This window comes from Scyliorhinus canicula, chromosome 7, assembly GCF_902713615.1.
Source record: "Scyliorhinus canicula chromosome 7, sScyCan1.1, whole genome shotgun sequence".
Classification (NCBI taxonomy): domain Eukaryota; kingdom Metazoa; phylum Chordata; class Chondrichthyes; order Carcharhiniformes; family Scyliorhinidae; genus Scyliorhinus; species Scyliorhinus canicula.
The window spans coordinates 25,485,164-25,507,028 of NC_052152.1; the positions used below are offsets into that span (position 1 = coordinate 25,485,164).

Sequence of the window (21,865 nt, forward strand, 5' to 3'; positions counted from 1 at the left end):
GATAACTGGAATGAGAGCTTTGTTTTATAAAGAAATGTTAGACCGATTGCATTTGTTTCCACTGGAGTTTGTGACCATGAAGGGGGACTTGATTGAAGTATACAAGATCCTGAACAGTCTCGCCAAGGTGGATGTGGAAAGGATGCTTCCTCTCGTTGGTGAGCCCAGAACTTTGGGGCGGGGTGGGGGGTCATGGGCACTGTCTTAAAATTAGTGGTCGCCCTTTTAGGACCGATGAGAAAAACATTTTTCTGAGGGTGGTGCACCTTTGGAACTCTCTGCTTCAGAAGGTGCAGGCAGGATGATTGAATATTTTTACGGTGGAGGTAGATAAATCCTTGTTAGGCAAGGGTTATCAGGGGGGTAGTTGTGACTGTGGATTTTGAAACACGAACAGATCAGCCTCAATTTTATCAAATAACTGAGTAGAGACGAGGGGCCAAATGACCTACTTTTCCTATTTCAGATGTACGAATGCATGTAGCTTTGTGCAGTGGGCCAAGACCTGCGTTGAGACTGTCCAAGCAAGTTTAATGTCAGAAACGTGCAGAAAATTAATTTGTTGTCGTGGAATGTAATTTCTTGATTTCGGTTTTAATTTTAGAACAAAGAAAAGTACAGCACAGGAACAGGCCCTTCGGCTCTCCAAGCCCGTGCCGACCATGCTGCCCGTCTAAACTAAAATCTTCTACACTTCCGGGGTCCGTATCCCTCTGTTCCCATCCTATTCATGTATTTGTCAAGATGCCCCTTAAATGTCACTATTTTCTACCCTTCCAGCCATTGTCCTGTGAGCCAGAAATGAGTAATAAACCCCAGTAATAGAATTGAAGCACAGTGTTGCGTTCTGGTTTTAGTTTCTAATTCACTGGTTATCTTGTTTGATTTGCAGTGGTTGGAGATTGGAAAAAGTCTGCTTTTAGAGTTATTGTTTAATTTAGTAATGAATTCTGAATCTAAAGGCCAACATCAGCCCAAAATCTAGGTTAACAGTCCAGTGCAGTATTGAAAGAGGGCAGCACTGTCAGAGGTGCCTTCTTTCATATGAGATGTTCAATTCGGGTCTTGTCTGCCCTCAGCAATATGTAAAATCCCAGAATTCAGTATTTTGAAGTCGAGCCAGAGATTTCTCCCTGGTGTCCAGGCCGATATTTATCCCTCCAACCAACATCACAAAGAATCCTATTATCAGATCATGAGCACATTGCTGTTTGTGAGACATTGCTATGCATGAACTGGCTGTTGTATTTCCTCCATTGCAATAGTGATGACAGTTCAAAAACATTTCATTGGCTTTTGGTTTCTTTTCTGGTTCAGTATTAGACTTTACAGTAAAATGTCCTTTCTGTTTCCTGACCCCGCAGACTTTTTGGGGCGCACAGAAATTCGTGTCGCTGATATCAAAAAAGATCAAGGCTCTAAAGGTCCTGTTACAAAGCGGCTTCTATTGCACGAAGTCCCTACTGGTGAGATAGTTGTTCGTCTGGATCTTCAACTTTTTGATGAAACATAGGGTAATATATATGTGTATTTCTGTACATTTAAACGCCACTTATGGCAACTTTATCAAGTACCTGCAAAAGCTGTCTAGGAATGCTGCAATATTCAATGCAGTATCCATGGAACATATTTTGTGTACTATTTTATACATGACATTTAAAAACGTGGAATTAGAGTTTGTAGATGTCTCCTGCATTTGTTAATGTATAGCTTTATCATCTCTACATTCCAGTTTCAATTTTTCAGACTGTGATGATAAACATTATACTGAGGCAAGTTTTAAACTTGTCTTCCCAAAACATGACCGGTGGTTCTGTACTGAACTAATTTGGTCATGACGTGAAAGGTTTGGTGGCTTGCACAAGTCTTTTTTTAGGGGAAATTTACAGAAGCCAAAACTGTATTTTTGGTAACCTTCTTCAGGTGGGGAGAGGAACGTACATATTGGACTGTGTACTTGCATAAGATTACATTTACATACATAGGATGCACAGCAGCGAAACAGTCTTTTCAGCTTATCCAGTCCATATCAGCGTTTGTGCTCCTCTCAATCCTCTTCCTGTCTTTCCTCATCCAAATCTATCGAAATAATCTTCCAATCCATTCTCTTTCTTCTGCTTCATTAAATCAAATTAATCATTTTTGCCCAGTGCTTGATTCCAATATTTTATAGATGTAAAATTTTAAAAGTAAGGTGTCATGCCAAGACGTAGTGTCATGAGTTACTGTAACCCAGTTCTGAAGAACCTTTAGTCAGTAACTGGGGTACCGAATGCAGAGTTGATAAAGCAAGGCCGCTGAGCTTATACAGCACATGAGAGAGGAAGTCACAATTTTGTAATTGCTTGTCATGTGAATAATGTTTACTGCGTTAGAGTTTCATGCACTAAGGACCACCTTGGCATTAAATAAAGTTTGTTCATAAATTGGGTAGGGAGTTGAAGACTTGGGTTTGAACTTCCATCTCTTTACCTGATTGGGCTCCCCAAGAGGATTTCTGGCCAGTTCAACAGGTAACACACCGAACAGAGCTGAGATACTAGGTTAGAGGGAGGAAGTAGATCCACCTGTAATATAATTGTAAGTGGCTGAACAAGGAGGGGCATTAACAGTCCTGCTCATAGCTAACCTGTTTTGTCCAATCAGGATATGTATGTGCAGGGAAACAGGAAAGAGGGAAACTTTTCAAATAATTTAAAGAATAAAAATAATGTTGCCATATTAACAACTTGGTAGTTTTAATGCACTTTTAGATTTTGAAGAAATTTAAAATCTGCTAATTTTAAACTATTTAAAACTATGTACAGTCCCACTATACACTGGATGCTTTTCACAAATGGGCAGTGGTAGTTTAAATTTTGGTAGTGAAATGTTTCCACAGTATGCGAGAGGGTAGCACCTCTAATGCACTCTAATCAAAATTTGGTAAAAGCCGCTTCAAGTCTCATTGTTCCTTGTTGATTTTCAATTGAAAATATAGACAAGTGAGCAATTTGTCATTGAACCCTATTTGTGTTGACTTATCAAATTTCTTAAACAATTGACTGAGTTTTGTTTTGAGAATGGGGTTTTATGGCACAAGGCTGCTTTTAAAATTAACCCCCCCCCCCAAAAAAAATAACACCCCCGCAAGGAAACATTTAATAAGTTACCTGAGACGTTCAGTAGTTTTTTTAAAATGTCAATTATAATCCTGTACATTTAAGAAAACACATGACTGCGCTCATGTTTGTAACTAATATAATGAGGAACAACACTGATTTCTAGTTTAGGTGGTTACATCAAAATTAATTTCCAAAGCTCAGATTGAATAAACTGGTGATATTTAGTGCAAAAATAAAAACAAAAGACCTACATGTTAGCTGCCGAGCATGCATTCAAATAAAGTGAACAACTTTGTCTTATTCATAACACATACACAAGAGGGAGGACTTCAGTTTCCATTTTAGTTTGTCTCTTTTTTTTACACATTCGGCTAATGTGTAACAAATTACTTAATCTTTTTGCAAATAAATTTAGAGTACCCAATTCTTTTCTTTTCCAATTAAGGGCCAATCCACCTACCCTGTACATCTTTAAGGGTTGTGGTGGTGGGACCCATGCAGACACGTGGAGAATGTGAAAACTCCACACCAAGGGCTGGGATCGACAAGTGTTTACTTTTCCCATTTAAAAAAAACTTCAAGATTTGAGAAGTAGTAAATGATCTAATTTTTAAACAGGTAATTCTGCTTGTGGCATATGTACCACAGAACATTTTAAAAATGTAATAGAACTTGAAATAAAAAATTTTAAACTTTCAAAGTCTGCAAAATGCGCCAACTGTTTCCCAGTAAAATTCTGACTTGCCAAGGCAAGCTGTTGTGATATGTTTTTACTCATCACAAGACTTTAAAGTCCTTTACTAATTCTTAACCAGCCTAATTTTTCACCTCGTTTAAGCACTGGATTCTGATATTACTATTTCCATTACATACAAATATGACCATTTTGGGTAGAATGAGATATGACAATCACTTTGCACTTTGAATTTTAAAAGAAGTAACATATCTGAAATGATCAATTTTTATTCTAAATTATTATTCCAATAAATAAACTAGTAGGGTAAATCAGTTTTGTTAATTTACCTAGATATCTATGAAAACACTAGATGTGTTAACATTAAGGGGTTAATAACTTCTGACTCTGGATAGAATTAGGGAATTAGAAAATATTCATATACGCCAGAAATGTTTTTATGGCCCCTGTAGCAAACTATTATTTTGCACTAATTTTGTTTTGCTGGACATAAATATTGTTTCTATTATTGCAGCTGTGGTCTTATGTGTTAGTTGCATATTTCACACCGGCTATATGGATAAGAATACGTGTAGTTTTCTTTATTCTTTTGTGGAATGTGGGCATTACTGGCAAGGCCAGCATTTGTTGTCCATCCTTAATTGCCTCTGAACTGAGTGGCTTGCTGACCACTTCAGAGTTAAGAGTCAACCACATTGCTGTGGGCCTGGAGTCACATTCAGGAATCAAATGGATTTTTGAGAGATAGCTTTGTGGTTACAGTTACTGAGACTAGCTTCACATTACAGATGTATTCATTCAAATTCTGCCAGCTGCCAGAGGATTTCAACCTATGTCCCCAGAGCAATAACCTGGGTCTCTGGATTACTGCTGGTCCAGTGACATTACCATCATCTCTCCATTTTCAACTTTCACACTCACAGGAAATTCCGAAACTTGACTGGCTCAGATCATCGACTAATATTCCTAAATGTCCTAATATCTAATCAGCACCTTGAACACTATTAAAATCTCTTATTCAATTTATTGCGAAAAACACTGATTTGTAAACAAATATGACAACATACTGCCGAAGTTCCATTTCATGTTGGTTGCGAGAATTGTTTTGAAGGGCCCCGTGTCATGGAAAAAGCTATCCTGAGCCCTATCTGACAAATTACTACGGGTTTGTTGAATGCCTTCTACTCAGATTCTTAGTGGATTTTATCAACTCTTTATTAATTAGGAAGTTTGTTTTTTTCAGAGTTTCTTTTGCTTGAGTTAAAGAGTTTGAGGATGGAGGCTTTGCTCATTTCTGACCATCTATATAGGGCATCACATGTCTGTGGAGTTCTCATTAAATTGACAGATTTGCTGACATACACATTTGCTTCTGTACCTTGAGGTGTGCGACTACAGAAAATAAATTGTGGAGTTATTAATTACATAAAGGCCATTTAGAGACCAAAACATTGGTGCAATGTTTCCTATGCTCTCTCCTAGAAAGGTTTGGAAATTGGCCTTCGCCTTTTGAAGATTTTTATGGGGACACTGAAGCCTTTTGAAAGCCAATATATTGGCAACTCAGTGAGGGCCCGATACTGCATATGAGTAATTATAAGCCTCACGAGTTCTTGAGCTTTTGCAGAGTGGCTTGATTTTGTTGTTCTGTGCTGCCCTACTTTACTTCAACAGTTGGTTAATCACTCTTAGCTGGCAGAAAACAGTATTACTATTTAGAATGTGAACACTCCATTGCTGGTTGTGTCGTTCAGCTCTTTGTGCACTTTTGTTGTCAAAAATGATGGTATTGTTATAGTTTGATTGCATAATATTGTCTGTAAAAATAGATTAATTAAAATGTAACTAGTATGATTTACATAAGCTGAAGAAAAATTTCATATCTTATTGAGGAACAAAATCTGAGCAGAAAGACTGCGAGTTTTCAAACTGCAAGCGGCACTTTGGAATGCAATTCAAAACTTTAAAGTCAGCACATGTTCTGCTGTGTATATTTTATTTGTTTGCTAATTGTTACTGTTGTAACTGGTCTCTATTGATAAGATTTTGTTTTTTTTTCCCTTTTACTCATGAATGTCAAAGACTTTAATGGGCAGTTGCATGTTCTAAATCCACTATTTTACATATTTGAGAGAACAATCAAAGAAACAAAGCTAAAATCCCAGTCAGAATTTGTTTGGATTTGCTTTCATGAAGTTGAGGCTTGACTTGTTCCATATGTCTGAGAATTTCTCAGCCTACTTTTTAAGAGCATTAAAAGTTCATGTATTACAACTGTTATCAGAAAAATATTTGTAATCATGTTCATTTGATTAAAAACATTTTTCAAAAATGTTGGCGGAGTAAAACATGCAATCCCATTTAGGTAATAGAATTAACTTAACTTGGTTCAAGGGATCCAACCACTTTATACCATAATTTACACACAACTTTGGTTTAAAAGTATGCGCCAATGGGTACATTTTAAAATAGTAAATGGTTGAAGCCAATCATCACTCAACGCGGATATTATATTCTTCATTTTTGTACCTGGGCTATACAGTACCTAGTGTTCCAGCAGCAAACAAGTAACTTAATCCCCAGCCCTTCTGCAAATGTTGCTTTTGGGCGTGTTTGAGGAATGACTGCACTCTATTTCTCCCCTATCATTCTAAGAAAGCACTCGAGTGGTTATGGAGCCTTTCTAAACACTATACTGAGGGGGAGGAAAGCATGGTCAAACTCCCATTCACCTCCTGCTGCAGAGAACATTGGCGCTCCATTTAGGCTTTGCAGTGGTGGCTTGAAGTATCAAAATATAATTTTGCCTTGGGGAGGGATTAAGTTACAAGAAATACTGCTAATTTAACATTTAAATAACTTGAAACAATGCTGGTCACAGCCAGACCAACAATGCAAATGTGCTTGGTAGGAATATTGTTGAAATATCAATTCGAGTCTGACAGACATTTTGTTTGAAGTATGGATCCTCAAGCCAAACCAGACAATATATAGCCAAATGTTACGTTTACTGAATTGTAAATCACTGCGAGTATACTGCTAAGCTACTATAATATGTTCTGTGTTCATTGTTCTCCTTGACACTTTGAGCAATGTTTACTTATCGACAATTTCACTCCATTGGCAGGGTTCCAATTCTCTTAGCTTGTGTTCGTGTATTTTCACAATGCAAAATAAACGTCTGCAAGTTGGTTGTTAGTGAACCTCATTTAATGAAAAGGTACCTCTTCCCTTGGAGACTAGATAATGAAACATGTACTTGGAGAATCTTCATTGGTCCATTTTATCAGATAAAACTCCTGCACTGTTACAGCATGAACTAGCAAGAAGAATGGAAGGCAGCTTCTAAATGTCTATGTCTGAGCATTTAACTCTAATGTCAAGTAGAAGTAGCCAGGTATTTGGAGAGGGGGGGGGGGGGGGGGGGGGGGGGGGGGGGGGGGGGGGGGAAACAGATCTCGTGTATAATGTGCTTTGATCTGCACAATTCACCATCCTGGGTTGTGTTTCCAGAGCTTATGCTGTTTAAATCATACAGTATCAACTAAATGTAACTCATTCACCCCGAATAAAGTTCTCAACAAACTTGTGTATGAGTTGTGGCAAGAACTTATTTAATGAGCTACTGTGTCAGTGGAAATGAACTGTGAAATATGTTTTATAAAAAATTGGCTATCGAAGTGATTGCTCACTTTGAGCAGTTCAAATAAATCATCTGATTAGGGTGCATATTATACATTTTGCATTCTTTCAATCAATGTCTTGGGTGTTACGTGAAGAAGCCATGGCTGTGATGTAGTCTTGAGTGGACAATGGCTGTTATTTGTATCTCGAGCTCACCTGTCTAGCAGAGTTAGTTTGTCTGCCTAGACAGTAGCTTCCCAACAGGACCCGAGTTGATCATAATACAGAGTTATTAAATTGGACCACACAAATCAAAGGGTTGGGGAAACACACCAGACCACTTAAAAATAATTTTTAAAAACACATCTGCTTATGGACAGTTGGTTTCTCTCTTTCTGTCCATAATGTGTTTAGTTATTGTTCACACATCTGGAAACCAGATGAGGTCAATGACAGTAAAACATCCAATCCCATTTATCATATTGTTAATATAGGGGCTGGTTTAGCAGTGGGCTAAACAGTTGGCTTGTAATGCAGGACAATGCCAGCAGCATGTGTTCAATTCCTGTACCAGCCTCCCTGAACAGGTGCCAAAAAGTGGTGACTAGGGGCTTTTCAGTAACTTCATTGAAGCCTACTGGTGACACGTTATTACTATAACTTGGTTGAAGAATATTTTACATCATACTTTAAGAATTTCTTTCAAAAATGTTCATGGGTAAATTTTTGAATGGTGGAAAGTTGCAGCTAATAGACACAAGTTATTATATTCTCCATTTTCCCTTAGTGTCCCAGGGCAAGCTAGAATTTAACTTGGTCTCAAAGCTTCATAAAAGTAATTTCAATCACTGTTGCTGGGACTCTTCAGCTGTTACTTGTTTGCCATTCTTGGGCCATGCACTAACAGGCTGTCAGGATACGAACAATTTTTTAAATCTATAGCACAGTTCAAATTATGCTGACTTCATTATTAGGATTAAAATGGGTGAGGCAAGGCTACCCACTCCCATAATATATACTAAGAAAAATCCTTGAGTCTATCACAGTTTAAACTATTACCTGTCTCAGCATTTCATTCTTACAAAGCTTTCTAAGAAAAAATACCAATATCATTCCTATATTTTAAGTGAGGAAGCAGTGGGTGTGATAATTTGACATTGCTTCATTTAATAAAATCACAGCTGATCAAGCTCAACTCAACCTTTCTAAACTATCCTCAAGTATCTCTTACTATTCCAAAATCTATTGATCTCCCATCTTGAACATGCTCCATAATGAAATGAAAAATGAAATGAAAATCGCTTATTGTCACGAGTAGGCTTCAATGAAGTTTCTGTGAAAAGCCCCTAGTCGCCACATTACGGCGCCTTCCGGGGAGGCTGGTACAGGAATCTAACCGTGCTGCTGGTCTGCTTGGTTTGCTTTAAAATCCAGCGATTTAGCCGAGTGAGCTAAACCAGCCCCTGGTTGGAGAATTCCAAATAATCACAACCCGGTAAAAGAATTTGCAAACTCCACACAGACAATCCAGAGCCGGGATCGAACCTGGGAGCCGTGAGATAGCACTGCTAACCCCGTGCCACCGTGCTGCCCTAAAAGCAAATACATTTGTTGTGCATTCATGTTTGTTCCAAATTGGAAGAAGATCACTAAGAATCTGATTTTGTGACATTATTAATGCCATCATCCACCATTTGCACAGGCAAACCAGCAGTCTACCTTTACAGCCTATTGAGTAAACACCTTTCCAGTAAAGCTCATTTGTTTGTACCTTTGTGGTCTGCCAGCCTATTCTTCAAAACGTACCACAAAGAAAAGTGGCGACAAGGTCGAACTATGCTGGCAGACCCCTGGAGGAGAAGGAAAAAAATAGAACAATCGTCGCTCTGTGCAGGCATCCAAAAAGAATCAAACTTCACTTACATCAAATCAGAAACATAAACACACAACATACCATAACTAAACTGCCCCCACTACTCCCTTCAGCCCACGCTTCTGCCCCCACTACTTCCTTCAGCCCACGCTTCCCCTTTTCTTTGATCAGCACAAACCCCCCCCCCAAAAAAAAAACATCCCCGCCCACTGACTTTTTGAACACCTTAAAGAAGCCAATGAACAGCTTCCACCTCGAAGAACCCTCGTCTGAACCCGATGGTGAACTTTATTTTCTCAAGGTGCAGAAACGCCACCAAATCACTCACCATACCCCCCCCCCCCAGGCGGCTCAGAGTCCCGCCATCCGAGAAATATCTGCCTCCGGGTTATCAGGGAGGCAAAGGCCAACACGTCGGCCTCTCTCTCTCTCTCCACCTGCACTCCTGGATCCTGACACTCCAAATATTGCCACTCACCAGCTCTGAATCACCTTCACCACGGTATCTTTGACATTGTGTCTGTGAACACTTTCCAAAACTCCTCCAGTTTTGGACATACCCAGACCATATCAACATGGTGTGCCGGTCCCCCTGCACACCACCCACCCTTATCCTCCACCCCTTCAAAGAACCGGCTCATCCTGGACACAGTCACCTGTGCCTGATCCTTGAGCTGGATAGGACGCTGTCTCACACACAAGGATGGATTCACCCTCTGCAATGCTTCACTCCATGTCCCAGCCTCAAAAGCCACCCCGGCTACTCCTCCCACCTGTCTTGCTTCCTCCACGTATGTCCGATACCCTGCCCTCTCCGATCTCCCCCTCAGACAGAATCTTATTCTGTATGTCTTTAATGATAAAATATCATCAATCATATCTCCATGGGAACACTGATGCACTCTCTAGATTAATTTTACCTAACAAGTCCTCAATGAATAATTCAAGAGGTAATATTTTCTATATCAAAGAAGTCACTAACACTCCTGTAAACATAGGACAAGAGATATACCATAATCTACTACTGTCAAAAGTTATGGACAAGGTACTTAGTGGCAAGATCACGAGTGAAAACCTGAAGCTGAAGCCACACGTTAGCCAAAAACCCCAACTATTCAGACAAATGGTCTCCTCTAGGGAATGAGGGTCATCATTCCGCCATTGTTAAGGGAACATGTCCTAAACCAATTTCATGACGGTCAGTGTGGGATAGGAAGGATGAAGGAGATAACCAGGTTGTGGCCAGGGCTTGAATGTGAAATTAGGGAGATGGCTGGCATGCGATCAGCTTGTGCAAAGGTTTGAAACCTGCCGCCACGAGTGCCATTACGTTAATGGGAATGGCCAGACAAGCCCCGCCAAAAGAGCTTGTATAGATTATGCTGGACCATTCGAAGGGCAAATGTTTTTCATTGTGGTAGACGCACAATCGAAATGGCCTGAAGTTGCCATTATGAAGACTACGTCCTCAGAGAATAGAAAGATTTTTTTTGGTTTTCCTGAAAAACCTGTTAGCAACAATGGGCCACAGTTCATTTTGCAAGAATTCAGAAATTATTTAATGGAGAATGGAATCCAACACATCTGATCTACTCCTGATCAACCTGCCACAAATGGGTTGGCTGCTCGTGAGCAAGAAACACTTAAAAATTAATAAGCCAATTCCTAATGACATACAGAATACAACATATTTACAACCCAAAGTCTCCATTATTCATGGTAAAACATCATTTGATCTGCTGAAGCTGCCTAAGAGTTGAGAAATTGTTGAGAGAAAACAGCAAAGTCAAATTTTCAGAAAGGTCAGGAAGTATTGGCAAGAAACTATACTACCAGTGAGAAGCAGATACCTGCTATCATCTTGGCACTGACAGGACCGGTCTCCTACACAGTGTACTCGGGGTGATGGAGTGTGGAGAAGATAGCCAATCTGCTTTTAGAATCTAGAACTAATTTAGAACAGAACATTACAGCGCAGTACAGGCCCTTCGGCCCTCGATGTTGCGCCAACCTGTGAAACCAATCTAAAGCCCATCTACACTATTACATTATCACCATATGTTTATCCAATGACCATTTAAATGCCCTTAATGTTGGCGAGTCCACTACTGTTGCAAGCAGGGCATTCCATGCCCTTACTACTAAAGAACCTACCTCTGACATCTGTCCTATATCTATCTCCCCTCAATTTAAAGCTATGTCCCCTCATGCTAGCCATCACCATCCGAGGAAAAAGGCTCACTGTCCACCCTATCTAATCCTCTGATCATCTTGAATGCCTCTATTAAGTCATCTCTTAACCTTCTTCTCTCCAACGAAAACAGCCTCAAGTCCCTCAGCCTTGCGTCACAAGATCTTTCCTCCATACTAGGCAACATCCTGGTAAATCTCCTCTGCACCCTTTCCAATGCTTCCACATCCTTCCTACAATGCAGCAACCAGAACTGCACACAATACTCCAAATGCGGCCACACCAGAGCTTTGTACAGCTGCAACATGACCTTATGGCTCCGAAACTCAATCCCTCTACCAATAAAAGCTAAGACACCGTACGCCTTCTTAACCCCATCAACCTGGGTGGCAACTTTCAGGGATCTATGTACATGGACACCGAGATCTCTCTGCTCATCCACACTACCAGGAATCTTACCATAATTGTTGCCAGAGACCAAGTCAACCAAGAGTCTGCAACAAACTATGCCACGTGAATACCTAGACATTCTTGAGAACCTGACACCAGAAACAACGATGGAAGACAGTATACCAGTTGAGGACACTTCAACATTGAGTCAACTGGCAAACAGAACGTTGAGTCCCATTGAGACAACTACGGACGATGTCCAAACTCCACTAAAACTCTGGAGGTAACAGTCAACACTGAAAAGCACAGACATCCAGAGGGTCGTCGGTAACCACACAGAAATCAACATCCTCCAAAATGTCTTGACAAATGTAACTTATTGACTGTTTATTATTCGTATTGTAAATTTTGACAATGTTATACTGTGTTCCATTGCAGGAACCTCTGTAACGGGGGAGGTTGTATTTATGTTTGTTCCTGGATGGAACAAAGTCAGTTTGAATCCAATCATTTGAGGTTTGATGGCATCATCTGCCGCTTGCACAGGCAAACAGGCAGTCTAATCTTTTACAACCCATTGTGTAAACACCATTTCAATAAAGCTCTTGTTTGTTTGTACCACTTTCAGCCTCATGTTCAACTTTTTAAAAACATTTTTATTGAACATTTTTTGAATATACAAATACAAAACTGATTAACAACCCCCAAAACACCCTCCCAATTGTCAGATGATTGAACTCAAACTGACTTTGTTCCAACTAGAAATAAACATGAAATAAACAACTATGGAAGACAGTATTCTTCCATTATCAAAATTTACAATATGAATAATAAACAAGTCAATAAGTTAGACATTTCAGAGGACGGCGATTTTCTGACTGTGACCAGTTCCTTGAAAAATATGACAAATGGCCATCTTGTGTGAAGCCTCACAATCGAACCTCTCAGCATATATTTAAATCTTGAGATCCCCAGCCATGCGGAGGCAGTGACCTCCCTCCAACAGAACTTACCTGTGAGCAATCAGCAAGACATCTCTCTCTTTCCCCCCCCCCCCCCCACTTCTTCCTCACACTTGACCGTAATCTCCTCCAGTGTTGCTATGTCCTCCTCCAGAATCCTCCCATACATTCCAGATGTACTTCCCTTTTCCGTCCCGCCAACAACAGTACCCTCTCTGCCAACGACCTAGCATCCAATCCAGCCAGTCCAAACGTGCGACAGTCAGTCATTTTCGACCCTCTCCCCACTTTAAAATGCTGTTGTAATTGCCTCCATATGTTTAATGTGGCCACCAGCAACGGATTCCCTGAAAATATTCCTGTAACAAATGGCAGTAGAGCCATTAACACCCACAGCCCTGACCCCTTACTCAACCTAGCCTCCATCCTCACACATTCAACTCAATTTAACCGCGTACCAGTTTACATATGGCTCGGGTAACATTTAATTTCAATGCTAGTTCCTGAAAATCTCATTACTAGTTCAATTTATCTTATTGGATTTACCACCACCCCTCCCCTCCCCCACAACTCCCAGTTGAGTCACAAAGAACAGTAACCCTCATCCTGACTATACCATCTCCTACCACATTCCTTTTCATTGCCCTCCACTGAATTGGCCTCCATTTTGCCAGGAACTGTTTGTAGATGAGGAAAATTATTGCAAGGAGGGTGGGCAATGGCACTAATGCAGAATTGCAACTGTACAGGGTCCTGCTTCTAAATTCATCGAGCTCCCTGAGCTATTTCCTCACCTCACCCATCGCTTCCCTATCCAGCACAATCTACACAACATTATCTGCAGAAATATGCATGAGCACATCAGTATCTCCAGTTGGATGAACATTTTGAAATGATACTGATTATTGCATGTTGAGACTGAACAAAAGACACATGAGTAATTTGAATTTTATTAATTTTCAGTTCAGCTAAACAATTTACCTTAATACCATTGAAACAAGAAAATTAGGTTAAAATATCAGCATCTTGAAAGTGTTAATGCACTTCAAGTTCACATTTCTACATTAAGTTATAGCACAGTATGAAAATTTTTCCTGAATGGTGTTCCATCCACATGTTGCATGTACAATTTCATGAATCATACCTTTAGTTAAAAAAAAAAAGGACTAGATGTACTTTCTCTGGAGGCTCCCATTCTTGATCATGTGTGAAGCAATTACTCAGGAAAATTTTACATATATACACACAAGACACACAAGTGAAGTCAAAAGTTATTTCATTTACTTCAAATCCTTGGGTATATTGTTTCTGCAGCACAGAACTTTCATCATGAATGAAGACATCATGTCACATCCTGTGTTTTTAGCTCACCAGACCAGATTTCCCTATTGAGCCAATTTTGAGCTAATTAGCCAAGAAATTGAAAACTTATCAATTAGATTCCCTCTCCATAGAGGAAAAATTCAACTTTATTCAACATCTCTGCAATTAAACTACAGCAGAGTGGATGTTTCTAACTACCCAACCAAAGCCAGTTGTGTTTTTAAAAATTGACACATGAATAGATCAGAGTGGATACTATTGTCATCAAGCAATTCAAAAGTCTTTTGCAATTGGTCCAAGTTGTCAAAACTGGAAAACTTTGTTAATACACATCTTTGTGGAATGTTTTGCATGGAGGAATGTTTGTAAATGTTCATATTTTTGGCCTACAATGCCAATTAGGGGATTAGATAACACAACATATTCTCATTCTCCTTAACTGTTCGACAACTGAATGTCAGAAATCTCTACAGTGCAACCAAATGTATTATGGTTAACTAAGTGGTCCAATTGGTGGTAATATAGGTGGGTACACTTGGTGGAAAATTTTAAAATCCAGCAGAGCAAAACATGACATCTCTGCTGCCAGTCACTATTTTGACATGTATCGGTAAAATTTAAGACGGGATGGTTTTAAAATGTAGAAATTCTTCTGCAGCTTTGAAATTGATCTGTCTTTTCCATCACCAGAAAAGCAAAGGATCTTTTAAGGGTTTGTATTTTTTGTTGAAATACTATAACTCCAAATAGTTATGTTATTCCTAAACTTTGCACGAGGCATATCAATTTCAAATATTTCTACTGTTACAAATTATTTGGCATGTCCAAAATTATTTCTAAATATAACTGATTATCTGGCAGGAGTTTGAATCCTCGACATTCAGGCTCCACTTAGTATATGCACCTTTTGTGCTTGTAAGTGCTAAGAGTCAATACAAATAGCTAAATTAAGTGAGCCATTAAATGGAGTATGCAGGCAGCTAGTTTGTGGACACAATGTTAACTTGCCTGTCAACATAGTAGAACCAGCTTGCTGTAATACACAGGGTACCTGCATAATTCCACCTATATAGAAGGAAAAAGGAAAATTGGAGAATTCAAGACACCTGCGAAGTTGACATATTTAGACATAATTTTGAATAGGGTATCAAGAATTTCATTGTCATTAGGCCAGGGCTAGGAGGATAAGCTACCTTTGATGGGATTTTCAAATTTTATCTAAAAAATTATATTCACTTTATTCCATTCATTTTCTGGAGGCCAGTTGCTTCAAATGGGAACCTTCAGACTGTGTACACATCCTCTTTTTAAAAGATGGATCTTGACAAAAGATTCTGAAATTTAAAAAACACAAGGTCAAGAGAATGAAAAATCTCAACACATTATACATTTTTCTGATCAGTCTGATAAATAACAGAAGTGGGATTACCACTTTTGCCAGTAGTACATATCTGAATACATTCCAGAAACAATAACATAGTTCATAGAGTTAAGCAATAAACATTTTCACAGAAGTTTTTAAATCAATGAGTGAGTACAGCTGAGAGAACACCTTGGTTCAAGTACCCAAGGAAATAGCTTTTAACAGGATAGCCTCATTTGAACACTCATTAGTACTGAACAGTTTAATAGTGAACCAAAAAACAGAATACCGTCACAAAATAGCAGGATACAGAAACTGTAATAAAACATGACATGAACCGAAACATCAACTCCACAAACAGTTCTCTTTAACCTGTGTCTACAGTACACATGAAATTGAGCCTACAACATACTACTTTCCTGAAAGACAGGGATTTTAGAACAATCCATTACCAAAAATGACATTAAAATAATTTTTACAGTAATTTGAATTAATATACCAAGTTCAATCATTACAGTAACTACGTTGAACTTTAAGGGCCCAGCGTTTCCTCTTGTACAGACAGAAGCGTGCTCTTTGGAAACCTCTGTTTCTGGGCAGCACAGTAACACTGGTTAGCACTGAAGCCTCACGGCGCTCAAGGACCCGGGTTCGATCTCGCCCTGGGTCACTGTCCGTGCTGAGTTTGCACATTCTACCAGTGTATGCGTGGGTCTCACTCCTACAACCCAAAGATATGGAGGGTAGGTGGATTGAACCACGCTAAATTTCCCCTTAAATTTCCCTTCGATGTCCAGAGCATTATGCAAAAGAACGTTGACATCAACAAGTACTTATAATTAAGCAAACTTGACGTCTATTTGTTTAGTGTCAGATACACACTTATTTTTGGGCGGTACAAAGAAAAGCCTGTTATGAAAACTACTTGCAGTTACATAGCGGGTCATTACATCCTCATATCTCAGATCAATGTATAATTAATTAGTTTGCACAGTCATTATTGTTAGGCAAGTAGTAGTACAGAAAGATCCCACAGAGAGGAATGGTCACTTAAGTCTGTTAAGGTTTTGACTATTGGCTAAGACAGCCAATTCCCAGTTCCTTCACAGAATATTGCCATGGTATTTTGTATATACATCAGAATAGATAGAAATGACTTTGGTTTAATCTGTCAACTGAAAGACAATGCAATATTTCAATATTGCACCAAAACAGTGCCTAGATTTTGTGCTCATGTCCTAGAGTGGGGCCTGAACCCACAACCTTAATTTAAAGGTCGGAGTTCTCCCACTGAACCAAGGTGATAATTAGGATTGGTTGAAAGCAGATCTGTCTTGGAAACAGAACAAGAATCTCTTGTATAAAAATGAAAAAAGGAAATTAAGCACAGAAATAAAACGCAAATGATATTTAGGGTCTAAACTCTCACCACAATGACGTGTAATGTAGTTGTGCTTGCTAAAAAAAAATTGGTCTGTGTTCCATAATGCATATTTAATTCTGCTGAGCACAAGTAGAACATTTGAGCCCTTAATGTTTTAAATTTAAACAAATACAGCATCATAAAGCGTAGAAGAACAAGAACATAACAATTCAAGCCTGTACTCCCATCAGCCACATAGAATTTTTTTTGTTTCCTGAAGCAAACAGTTCCTGACTTGACTGTAATTTCAGTAATGACCCCAACGTAATAAATATTAGGAGCTGAACTTCAATTAGTTGTATTTTGCGCAGTTCCATGGCCGCAACAGGGCTGGAAATATAATATAGTGGAACAATTTAGATTTTTGTTTTTAAACCTTTACTAGATCAACTTCATCGAGCTCCATTTAAAAAGCAATTGCATCATGGTAATCTGTTCAGTAGATTTACCAAGGACATACCACCACTGATCTCGTCTGTGGCTTCTCTATCTGCAATCAAAATAATTTGTATGCCACAGAACAGGGGTAGACTCAAATCAGAAACAGTTATGTGGGGCTTGAAGCTAAGTTTCTTCTCAGAAAGGGGAGTGAAAATTAGAGAGGTCAATCATACCTGAATGGTCCCTAGAACCTCCTTGCAGTCAGTTACAAGGGGTATTGATGATGCCCAGTCAACAAGCCTTGCACCCACCTCACATAGAGTCAGGTCAGGCAAGCAAGTGAAGGAATAAAATCAAGAAAAAAAAACAGGAAATTTATCACACTGTACTTCCACAAATATTAAATCTTAAAATAACTCCTTACTTGTCAATATCTTTCAGGGTTTTGAACCTGGATTATATTACCTCTCAAATCTTTCCTCCAATCATTTATCCAATTTAATTCAACAATACAAATGCTAGATATGCCCCAGGCAGCCCATTGGCTAATCAATATCCTCTGGAAAATTGTATAGTTTACATCTTACCAATAAGATTTATCTTGCAACCAGATACCTTAAAAATGCAGTTCCTTAGTTGAACAATTCCATATTCACTGGATAAATTTTAATGAATAGTCAATTATATCCAAATCTTCACCCCATTCGTTATAGCATCCGCGTCCACACGGGTTTTGGAATAGTGTATTTATCAGGAAACTGAATAATTTCCTGCAGAATTCCAAAACTTACGTTTGCCTCAACAGAGCAATATTTATTTATCAGTACCCCAACCTGAATCAAAACAGTGAGTACACTATAAATAAAACCCAAAAGGGTGGAATACTCAGCAGGTCGAGTAATTCTGTGACCTCTTGAAAGGTTAAATCTAAAATGTAAACTCTTTCTCTCTCCACAGATGCTGCTCGACCCAAGTATTTCCAGCATTTTCTGGTTTAATTTCAATTTCCATTTTTAAATGAGTATACCATGTAATTTAACTTTGAAAGCTTCAAATTCAGAATTTAATACAAGTCCTGCCCAATGCACCACCTGTTGCTGTTTTATCCCATTTTGTCTCTGCTCGTTCAGAAACATTGCCCCATTATTCATGCAATATTGGCGTATAATGCCTTAGTGAGTGCACTATCGGCATTTAACGCTTTACTGATCGGAATACATTCGATCTCAAAATCACTGATCGTCTCTGCAATGAATTCACAATCTTGATTTAAAAGAAATATGCCACATCCCATCATTTCTTGATTCCCATATTTGTATCCAACTTGTGTCCCTTAAATATTCCAATTCTTAAGAAAAAAAAAGATTTTTCTTACTGCTTCCAATAATCTGCTTTTCCATTATCTTATTCCTTTTTAAACACTCATTTAGTTCAGATTTATTAATATAGCCTTTAGCCTTGGTATAAACAGATGCCACCTGCTGTCAATCTGCAAGCATTCTGAAAATTTTAAAGGTAGTTCAGTGATTTTGCACTTTTTCAGGACTTAAAGGCAAACAACGCATCAATGGCTAGTCCTGTTAAAGTATTTTCATGCTGGTTTCGATGCTATAAAAGCACACCAAAATACTGTACCGTTCCATCATCCCACCATTTTTTTCCTAAGGAGGTCAATTGTTTGCTGACAGTTCCCCAGAAACAAGTATGCTCTTGTACCTTATTCAAGTGGCCATTATTCATGTTTAAATTTTATTTGTAGGCTACTGTACCGGAAGATGGTCACAGCCAATTTATGACCATATTTTCATTCAATATCCACCTCTGCACTTCCAGCAGGAGTCACAGGACATTAGTAGAGGAATATTCAACACAGGTCATAAAGGGACAAGTTTAGTGCCCTTGCTACTGCTCCAAGATTAACAATGAGCAAACTTGGGATTGAACCTCGAATTTAAACTCACTTTTCTACTGCGGAAAGAGTAATGAGTAATAAGACAGCTTCACCCTCCCAATGACCACATCCCCCACCACTCCCATCCAGACTTATCAATGCAACACATACATGCATCCACCCACCCCAACCAGCCAGGCCACAAGTCATGATTGATAGGATCTGCCAAAGAAAGTGGAGAATGTCTGACCTTTGTGTTATTGTTGTTCCTTTTGTGCATCAACACACCATATTTAGTCTGCTTCTAAATCAGCTCTGGATAATGTAAACCTGTAGAATATACGCAAGAACTGATCCCCACATACTGTAAACTGAAGCAAATCTGTTAACATTGTGACTAATTGATAAATTAAACTAGCTCAATATCAATAGGAAGTACCTGTAATTGCCACTGTAACCAACTGGCATTCTATTCAGCTGACTGGCACTTGCTTTATTATTGTATTCTCAATATTTGTTGCATAGCAACACATGTCATTTAAGCATGTCTGAAATTTAAAATAATTTATAATTTTGAAGTGACAATCCACAAAATATAATTCCAGTTACTGATTTGGTACCATTTACCTCATTCTAATATCTTCCGCATGCAAGTATATAATACTATCTAAGAATAAGTATATTAAACTAAATTATCTTAATAAAAGCAATGAAAGACCAGGTCAGAAATTTATCAAAAATATACAAATTCTCTAATGCATTAAACTTGGTATTATGATAGCTATTAGTCTGAAGGCAACCTCTATATCAAATAATCTACATTACCTACCTCCACAGAGGCAGCGCAAAACGATAGCAGCAATTTTTTCACAGGAAAGGGTAGCCATAGACATATGGTCCAATGTACTGCAGTTCATTAATCAGAGATCAGAATCAGCAAATTATGGAGAAGCTAACAACTACATATATTGGCTTGTTTAGTAATAGAATATCAGTTTACCAATCCTGTAAAGTACTAACAATACAAAGTGGATCATTTACAAAATTTGTAAAATAACAAATAGTTGGAGAAACAACTAAATTGTCACAATAAAAGGACATCAAATAGGCTTATGGACACCCAATTATAAGGCAACAATCATTTAGCACACAGGACAGTGGCTCGGGACTGATGCTAGTATATGCTGGCTTTAAACCCTAACAAAGTCTTTATTTAATAAATATTAAAAACGTTGGGAACGATACAGAACCTAATCGGTTCATAAATGGTGCAAGGTTTTCTTTTGCCCGGAACACTGGGTTCCATGTATTTTTAAAACTATAATGAATTTCCATAGTGGAAATCGTGTTTAGTTGTTTTGCTTCAGAGGGTTGCGATTGGTTTGTTTTTAAAATTTTAATGGAGTAGCGTGGCTTTCAAAGCACTTCCTGGTATGGCTTCAGAGTCTCCACAAATATTTCCCCTGAAAGTAAAAGAGATACCATTGTACTATGAACAATTGTTAAAACAATTTTGCAGGGAACATTAAAAAGTGCTCAGCCAATTTGTATCTCTCTGGCCTAGTTAAATTTGACTACCAAAGACACTCCAAGCCAGTTAGTCAGGTGATTAAACAGTCTCTTCACATGTGCACACTGATTCACTAGGTGCACATACATAGTCAATTGCTAATTTAAGCCATAGCTCAAAATTAGAATAGACTATAAACCATGGATTCTCTATCACATAAAACAATGCTTCTATAAGCTAAACACCGAATTAAATCAAACCTCCTTGGCCAGACTGGCTTTCATGGGAATGTCAATCTAGAATTAAAAGGAATATAAAATCATCTAGGCCTCAAGTTTAAATTTAAAAACATGATCCGGGATATGGTATATGCACCTAACAGAAAACATTTAATCAACATTCCGTGCAAATGATTATATACTATGTTGGAATACATACACTCAGAACACTGTTAATTTTCAATTATGCTCTATTGGGTCAGTTAAATGTAGCAGCAAGGAAATATTTAAAAATTACCGTCAAAAATAAAAATGCAATCTTTCACATTCAAAGTGAACCTTTTGCTCATAGTGGAATGTTTAACTGATTGTGGAATACAAAAGGAATCAGTTTATGCAAGTCATTTCCAGAACTTGGATCTTTGTGTGCATTTTCCCTTCACAATGAAGTTCTTCAGTTGCATCCATAGCAAAATATTCTTATCCATATTTTTATACAAACTACAGCAGTGACAACTATGTAGACATTACATAAATCAAGAAGCATGAAAACCAGGACATGAATATTTGGAGCCTTGATATCAAACCAGTTTAAGGATTGCAGTTTCCTCCAAATATAGAATTTAGAGAGTTGCATGCAAATCAAAAAAATGTTTGAATTTAAAAAATTGTTTTCCACAAAAGACCTGAAGCTAATTTAAATGTAAAAAGCACACAAATCTGCAAAGTATGGTTTCAGATGCTTTCTTAAAATCCTATAACCCTAACAAACTGATAAAAACTAAATTTGTTAAACTGAGAAGCTTAAAAAAATTTATGTTTCTTTTAAAAAAAGACAAAGTTGGATGGAGGGATGGGCTGGTGTACATTGCCTTTCAGACCTCTATTTTCTGGGTTTATGCAAAAAAAAAATCATTT

The 21,865-nt window shown here is 38.3% G+C and overlaps 2 protein-coding genes across 40 annotated transcripts in view; one reads left to right on the forward strand and one right to left on the reverse strand.

Moving 5' to 3' along the window:
• The window catches only part of itsn1 (intersectin 1 (SH3 domain protein)), a 204,789-nt gene extending 197,800 nt beyond the window's left edge, over positions 1-6,989 (forward strand). Inside the window, exon 42 of the mRNA XM_038801596.1 lies at positions 1,365-6,989. Coding sequence (XP_038657524.1) covers positions 1,365-1,513 — 149 coding nt within the window. The 3' untranslated portion in view covers positions 1,514-6,989. The remainder of the gene's footprint in view (positions 1-1,364) is intronic.
• Positions 6,990-13,770: 6,781 nt separating this feature from the next.
• The window catches only part of LOC119968801 (sodium/myo-inositol cotransporter-like), a 37,316-nt gene continuing 29,221 nt past the window's right edge, over positions 13,771-21,865 (reverse strand). For 12 of the 39 annotated variants that reach the window (XR_005461224.1, XR_005461226.1, XR_005461222.1 and 9 more), the window contains one exon: positions 13,771-20,125. The gene's annotated coding sequence lies outside the window, so the exon portion shown is untranslated. Of the gene's footprint in view, positions 20,683-21,865 lie in introns of all 39 variants that reach the window. The other 27 variants (XR_005461239.1, XR_005461238.1, XR_005461240.1 and 24 more) reach the window with 12 other exon arrangements.